Source organism: Geospiza fortis, unplaced genomic scaffold (assembly GCF_000277835.1).
Source record: "Geospiza fortis unplaced genomic scaffold, GeoFor_1.0 scaffold333, whole genome shotgun sequence".
Taxonomy (NCBI): Eukaryota; Metazoa; Chordata; class Aves; order Passeriformes; family Thraupidae; genus Geospiza; species Geospiza fortis.
This window is the reverse complement of record NW_005054347.1, coordinates 2,126,152-2,134,139: the sequence shown is the minus strand read 5'-3', so window position 1 is coordinate 2,134,139 and position 7,988 is coordinate 2,126,152. Positions and strand designations below refer to the sequence as shown.

The 7,988-nt window shown below is 51.9% G+C and overlaps 1 protein-coding gene across 13 annotated transcripts in view; it reads right to left on the bottom strand.

The window, feature by feature from the left end:
• PTPRF (protein tyrosine phosphatase receptor type F) overlaps window positions 1-7,988 on the bottom strand; it is a 286,072-nt gene that overhangs the window by 17,231 nt on the left and 260,853 nt on the right. For all 13 annotated transcript variants that reach the window (XM_031058681.1, XM_031058684.1, XM_031058686.1 and 10 more), the window contains one exon: window positions 1,128-1,251. In XM_031058681.1, coding sequence (XP_030914541.1) covers window positions 1,128-1,251 — 124 coding nt within the window. The remainder of the gene's footprint in view (window positions 1-1,127; window positions 1,252-7,988) is intronic.

The window sequence follows — 7,988 nt, the reverse complement described above, 5'->3', positions numbered from 1 at the left end:
TCCTGGGGAAACCTCCACAGCTCTGTTCTCCGGGTCTCAGCAGTCTCCAGCAGACACGAAGCGCGGGCAGCGCTGGGGGCGGCAGCAGCTGGAGTGCAGCGCTTGGCTCCCTGGCACGGGCGGCACGGGGCTGGCAGGGTGCTTTGGGAACAGTTCCCAGGAAGGCACAGACACTACTCACAGCAACTGAGTCAGCCTGGAAAGCAGGGATTCCCCCGTGTGCTCACCCCACAGCTGTCTGCGAGGGTTTGCCCATGAGCAGACATGCCAGGCCCTCACATTGCTGCTGCTGCTGCTTAACAGGGCTTGCTGTGAGGGACTGTTTGGCCGCCTCTCCTCCTCTTGAAGAGGATGAATAGTTACCATCAGAGAAGGCTTTTCCATCTCCCAAAAAGGATGCTAGTGACTGGAGGGCCACCTGTGTGCAAAGCCAGGTCTTCCCCAAGCAGGGTGCATTGAATTAGCTGTATCTTCCCCATCCTCCATCAGTAGGCTCAGATCTGGGTGAGCAGAGCTGGGTGCTGGTTTATAAAACAAGGGGAATGGGTGAGCTTGGGCTCCAGCTCCTCTGTGTGCAACAGAACTAGAAATGTGTATTAGGCCAAACTCCAGGGATGTGGGGCTGGTTCTTGGAGACATGGGGGTCAGTGCTATGGACACCAGAGCCTGATGCTCCCCTGGAGGACAGGGATGTATGGAGTCTGATGTCCCAGGGGAAGGAGCACCCCTCACCCTGTGCTACTCTGGGCAATTATTTGGGCCCATATATTGACAAGTCTCAGAGAAAGATACTGGCCCTACAACTGTGCTGGGACAAAGGGTGGCAGTGGCACTAACAGTGCCATGTTTCACCATGTAGTGAGGAAGGCAGCTGAAGTCACACAGAGAGGACAGTGGGAGAGGGGGCTGCTGGGACAGACATGTTTGCTGCCAGCAGTACTAAGAAGCAATCACACAGAACACACTGCTCTGAGGACACTCCTTTCTCTTCTGGCCAGCCAGAACACACATCTGATCATGCTGATGCTTCGTGTTTGTCCCTGCTCAGCTTAGAACACAGAAGAAGATGGTCTCCTTGCTACAGTCAGGTTCAGCTGCTTGTTGGGGTGCCCAGTGCAGTGACTTACCATCGATGGAAGTCAGGATGACACGTGAGTGGTCATAGGCGATCACATTTGCATAGCGGTTTTTCGGTTTATTCACTTCCAGGTTGGAGTTCTCCCAGGTGAACTGCTGCCCAGGATCAATGGACTGTGGAGAGAAGGAGAAGGAAGGAATTGGTAGCGGTTCCAGCACATTGGAGTGCTGCAGCACATGGGTTTCAGTCAGGAAATGTACATTGCCCTGCACACCTCTCCCCAGGCCAGACACAGCTTCCATGGGTGTCCACGGCAGTAGCACCAAGCCAGACCACACTGAAAACCAGTTTCCAGTGGCACATGCATCCCACTATCTGTAGGCAAAGCAGTGCCTCACTGGGGCAGCCTGCTACACATGAGCCTTCATCTCCTCTCCTGCACACTCATCTTTTCCTCTGGAGCTACCCATCAGCAGAAATTTGGTCTTCTGCCAGGATTCCAGAGAGACCTGACTGCGCAGATCTTGACCTAGCAGTTTTATTAGCTGTTGAACTGCAGCCTCTTGAAATACAGCAAGCCCTGGGTGTCTTGTGCCCCAGGAGCTTTTGATATTAGTGTCCTGCAACACAGCCTGTAAGCATTTGCCAGGGAATAGTCACGAAAATTAATAGGTTACTATCCACTGCTCCAGCTACTTATGCAATGTAAACATCTCTCGTTTGAGTTAATAGAGTGACAAGAAACTATAAACCCAGAGAAGAGATGCGGTTATAAATCTTGGCCTGCACACTATGCAACTGCCTGAAAAGCACACATCCCACTCCCACCTGGCCTCACACACTCAGTGCTTCTTCCACAAGCCACGTGCTGGTGCACCCAGTCCATGGCTGCCCCATGGCCAGGCAGCCTCTTCCCAAAGCCTTCGCTATCATCTCAGTCTATGCACAAAGCAAGGTGAACAAGGACCATCCCCAAATCAGCCCTCTGAGATGGATGCTCTTGTTGTCCGAGAGACACACGAGACACACAGGTAAGACACCTGCCTCAAGCAGGGACTTGCTCTGCACATGCAGCCCTGGGCAAGCTGGGGGCAAGCAGCTACCCCAGAAATCAGTCACCCCATGAACCCCCTTCCCCCCAAAATTAACAACACTGTCAAAACCCTCTTAAAATCTTGCTCCAGCTCAGGGTCTCTGAAATTTTGCTGGCCCACAGACAAAACACTGGGGAAATAGGCCAAAGGAAGCACTGCATGCTGTGCTCCCTGCAGGCATCTGTGTTCATTGCTTGGAAGAGCCATGTCAGAAGGTTTCTCAGCCAGTGAAATGCCTGTCAGCTCTGGATCAGCTGTGAGCAAAAGGCTGAGGTGGGAAGTACAGTTCCCTGACTGGGCTGACATGAACAGCTCCCATGGTCCCTCTGCTCAGTTCCACCAACCACCAGCTGTGCAAAAGTGACACTCATTGATGTCCCCTCTGCTCCTGTGCTGTGGAGCAGGCACTGCCCAAGCAGCCAGCAGTGGCTGTGGGCACTGGCTTGAGCACGGAGCACAGGTAGAGCCCTCATTGCTGCACTAGCCCTGAGGGCTCTGCAGCACATGCAGGGCACAGCCAGTGCTGTGCCAGGTGGCAGCTGTCTGTCCCCAGGTGTGGCCCAGGCTGCCTCCAGGTAGAGGGGCCAGTGCTGACGAAAAGGTACAGGAGGATGTGACATCACAGCGATGCTAATAAGTAGTTTGGGAAATGTAGGATGTAAATAGACATTTCCTACAGAAAACCTGTAATTTTCTATTGTCAGTGTAATAAGCAGGCAGGCGCTGTGCTCAGAGGCGCTGCAGCCAGGATGCTGGGAGTGGAGGCTGCAAGCACCACTTCTGGCTGCAAACACACAGCCTGGCTGCCACAGGCCTTGCACACTCCTCTGCCCAGGCACAGAGACATCTCAGCACAGCTCACAGCTCTCTGGGTCACTTCATTTCATTCAGGCACCTGTATTTTGCTTTCAGTACAGGCTGCTCTTTAGATGCTCCCCACTCTCAGCCATGTGGCAGGGAAGATGCTGCCCACCAATAGTGAGCCTGAACTGCACAAGGGGAATGCAGAAATGATCAAAGACATAAAAAAAAAAAAAGGAATGCAATATAAAGGACTTTACAGTTTGGAGTAGAGATAAGTAAGTGAGGTTTTGACATCAATCGGATCAATATGGAGCACAGGGAAGGAGAAGCACAAATAGACAAACTAATGAGGAAAATATGGACTCACCAATGCCTATTAGAAACATAAATAATAATTTTTCAGAAAGGTGGCCATAGTCTGCACAGACAGCCCATGAAGGGACTTGACTAGCTGGTGGTGGAGCTGAGACTGACTCTGAAGGTATCAGTGAGCATCTTGCTGTGAAGCAGCAACCCAAGGAAGCAACAGCTGTAATTGCACTCTGTGAAAACTCTCAATGGGCACAGGTGGGTGCTGGAGTGAGCCCTACCCCTGCAGCAGCGGCAAGGAGAAAGCTCAGTGCAGTTGTTCATGCTCAATCTATGCTGCAAATCCCTGCCAAAAGGCTGCAGGGCTGACCCAGCTGTGGGGTGCGGAGTGCTTTGCACAGCGAGTCTGTGTCCTGCCACAGCAGAGGGTTATTTCCTGGGGGAGGACAAGGCTGCCAAGAGCCTCCAGAATGGAGGAGGAGCATCAAGGTGTTGCCATTAGGGTTAATAGCTTTGATGTGCAATGAGTATGTGCAGAAATGGTCTAATCATTATCAGCCTCTTAAGAGGGCAAACAGGTGAGAAAGTCAGAACTACTACAGCACCTGAGTGCAAAGAGGCTCTAATTAAATACTCCTGCAAATTAGTGACTCATTTAGAAGTAAAATGATTTAATTTAAACTCTGGTGATGAATTAATGTACACCTGTTCCCCCCTTTAAGGCAAATAAATGAGTAAATAAATGGGAGGATGATGGGCTGCTTGGAGAGAGTTGGAGCCCCTACATGGAGCACTGGTTGGCAAGTCTTGTCCCATCTCTGTACAATGCCCTGCAGCTCCTGTTGCAGTAGCACTGCCTCGTCTCCCCACCTTGCTCCACAACTGCCCTGGTACTAGGAGTCTGCTCCTGTTCCTTTCTGGGGGGCTCATGGGAATCACTGCCTCATCCCAAAACTTGATCAGAGTAACACTCCCAACAAACACTCTCTTCCTAGAAAGCAGAAGGGCTGGGAAATTGGAAAGAAATGAGCCAGGAGAAAACTTAAAAGCACCATGACTTTTGCTTTGCTTTAAAGTGACAGGGAGATGCTTTAAGACAGCAAGTGCAAATTAAGAAAAAGCCCAATTAGTAAAACTCCTCCCTCCCAGCATGGAAGTGCAAGGAACAATTTCACCAAAGCAGTTCAGGGATCCCTGCTGCTACTGCCATAAAGACAGAATCAGACCATTGAAAAAAGGATTGGAAAAAGGCTCTTTCCTTGACAGACTCTAGAGCACTTTACAAATGCCTTGCAAACATCCCTGAGTGCCAGTTTGACTCTTACATACAATCTACCTCGGGCTTGCTGCTCCCCTTCCTTAGTGCAGTTCCAGAATGTCTCTGCATGCTGAGGCCCTGCTGCCTCTGCTGCTGGCAGGCGTGGAGAGCCCAGGCAGGCAGTGCCTGGGGCAGCACAGCAGCTCAGGGAGCTGCACAAGGGCACGGGGACAGGAAGATGCACAGGCAGTGAGTGCTTCCTGTCCTCCTGTGAAATCAACCACATTAGCAGGAGCATTGACCACTGTCAATCTGCACCACGCCTCAAATGAGGACATAATGTGCCTCTGAATCAATGGCTGGCAGCACTTCAGCCTTATTACTCTTATTACTGGAACGTGAGCACCCTGTGCCTGCCAGGCAGCTTCCAATGAGCCAGTAAACCCGGCAAGCCCATTTAAACAAGGCTCCCTGGGTGCCACCCTGATCCTCCTGGGCTCACTGGCCCCAGGGACCCAAGCACCTCTGCTGCTACCTGACCTGCCTTGCCAGGGCTGCAGGCACGGGAGGTGCAGTGTCCTCAGAGGCTTTATGGGAAATGGAAGTGGATACAGGGTGTGGGCAAACCACCAGTGCTTCTCTCCACAGGAAACTCTGAGGAAAGGTCTGCAGCCTCCCTACACACTAGGAAGCAGGAGCACAGTGAAATCTCACACAACCTAAAGATTACTAAGAACTAACATGCCAGGCAGTGCCACACTGCCAGGCTCTCAACACCTGCTCTGCTCTGCTCCTGGGGGCCATACACTGGATGGACATGAGGAGTAATAGCCTCAGGATGCAGTTTGGAAAGGAATAAGGAAAAAATCTTCTCCTGGGAATGTGATGCAGAATTTAGAGCACTACAAGAGAGCAGGAACCAGTGCTGGTTGGAGCCAGCCTGTCCTGTGTTTGCTAACAGCACCAAAGGGGACAGCAATGCTCAGCTTGGTGGATCCCACAGCAGGAGTGTGAGATGTAGTGCATGTGTGCCGACCAGGCAGGGGATCCTGCCCCGGGAGCACAGGCTGCAGCGTGGGAAGGTGCCCACAGGAGGAGCTCCAACACAGCGGCAGCGCCTGCCACCACCCGCACATCCACAGTCAGGGGGCTCAGCCTTCCTTCTACTTATCTAATTCCATTAATCCCACACTGTAAATTCGCTGTAGCTTTCACTGTACACTAAAAATGAAATACTCTCCTGGTGCAGCCAGGCCAGAAGCAGCTGCTAGGCCCTTGTGCCCTGCTCCCCCCAGCTTGCTGCCTGCCTGTACAGCATGGTGGGGCTGTGCTCTGCCCTGTGCCAGAGCACATGGCAGCACTGAACTGTGCCTGCAGCTCCCAGCAACTGCAATTCAGCCTCTCCTGCTGCACCAGGGGTACCAGGAGGTACAGCTGGAATGGCTCCCAGGTGCCAGGGGTGAGGGCTCACCCACAGCTCATGAGCCTGCTCACTGCAGCCAGCCCACAGCTTGCTCTGTGCTGGCTTTGTCACACGGGCAGCACAGCCACACGGGCTGGCACACTGGTGTGAGCAACATTATTTGTTCTCTCACTGTGGGAATAGAGGTCAGACGGCTGTGAGAAATCTCTGCCACCCTTCCTGCCCCCTTCCCAGGCATGTGGGGAGGTGCTGACAGGCCTTGTTTCATGTCACCTGTGTCTAGGTTACCCTGCTATTGCTTGCACAGCCGAGGCAAGTGCCAGACTGATGGCTCTAGGCCAGCTGGCCTCAATGGTTAAAAGTGCTGTTAAATATTTGCTCTCTGCCTGTGGTGCCACTGCTCCTGGAATGTGAGCCATCTATAAACAGCCCTGCACCCCACAGAGATGTTAGGCTGACAGGCTGCTCTACAAAAACACTTAAAATGCAACCATTTCAAAGCACGATCAAACAGCAAATGGGCCTTGGGGGCTCACCTGCCATGCCTTCCTCCCTTGTCTCTCCCTGCTCAGCCGTGCTATGCCCATTCTGGCAGCACCATTATGCCATGGGGAACAGGGGCAGGGCCTTCACTTCTCAAAGCACTGGGACACCACTCAGCTCTGTGTAAGGTCTGGGGCTCAGAGAGTCCCAGGGTGAGCACTGGGACTGTATCAATGCTTACTGCAAATGCAAGCATGTGCTGAGGTGCGGTTCCTGTCTCCTGGGCTCCCACAGGGGCTGCTCAGCCTGCTCCCCTCCCACCTCTGCTCTTTCCACACCCACTGTGCAGATTCCCTTAGTCAGCAGCACACACCAAGCCTGTCCTGCCCTGCAGCCCTGCTATCAAAGGGAGCTGCTGCCCTGCCAAACCCACACACACAGGGACCAGGATGAGAGCAGACCTGCTGCCACAGCAGCCCTGCACAGGCAGCTGCTGCTCTCTTCAAACTCAGTCCAGGATTCTTCTCACTGGCATTTCAAATGGGAAATGATTGCACTGATCCCCACATGCCAACAAGGTGCAACCCCTTCTACTTTTGGGTCCATCCTAGTGTCAAACACTCTACAAGCCTGTCATGTTCAGCAATTTTCTGATGATGAGGAGTCAAACACAGCAGAATCCAGGGGAAAAAAATTATGTGCAACAATCAGCTACTTAATAGCTGCTTCAACATGAGAAGTACAACTGATTGGTGCTCTCAACCAGCCATGATATTCTAAAGAAAGAGAAATGAGAAGAGAGAGGCTCATGAAAGCAGCTAAGAGAATTTATTTAATGCTCATTTTTTCAAAAACAGTTCCCACAGCTCAGTATAATGCTGCAGGCTCTATTGAGCACAGGCCTAATGTGAGGATGGGAGTGCAGAGACACTGGATCTTGCTGAATCCCCACTGTGCAGCAGAACCACAGCCTGCCTGTAGCAGAGTGGACAGCCCTGCTTAACATTTCAGTTGGACTGGTAACAAAAAGCCCAAGGCAGACAGATATGACTGCACACTTTGGCTCCACTGGCAGGACATACATGAGCACACAGGTAACAGCAAGGGAAGCACATTATTCCTTTAAACATTTCCCAAGTCACAGTGTAATGCTGTAGCTCATCTCTCTGGCTCAGACATTAAATGCAGAGGGATGCCAAGACCCTCCACCTGGCATCCCAAAGCAAAAAAAGAGCTCTGTGCCTTCCTCAGATGCATGCAGCACACCCTTTGAACTAGCTGGAATTTGTCTCTTACCTTCTCAACACAGAGATCTGCTTTCCCTTTCCTGGCATATATAATCCTACCTTATGGGCAAATGCTCTGATCTCATCTCATAAATCAGTGTAGGTACGGTGCAGGAAGGGGTGGCCACAGGCACAGGCAGATAACAATTCAAACAGAAGTGATAACACATGCAAAGAACACTTCCCAAATTTATTCCCTCTTTAATACTAGTGGGGGGTTTATTTACAAGTCCCCTGCAGCTCAAGAGGGCTC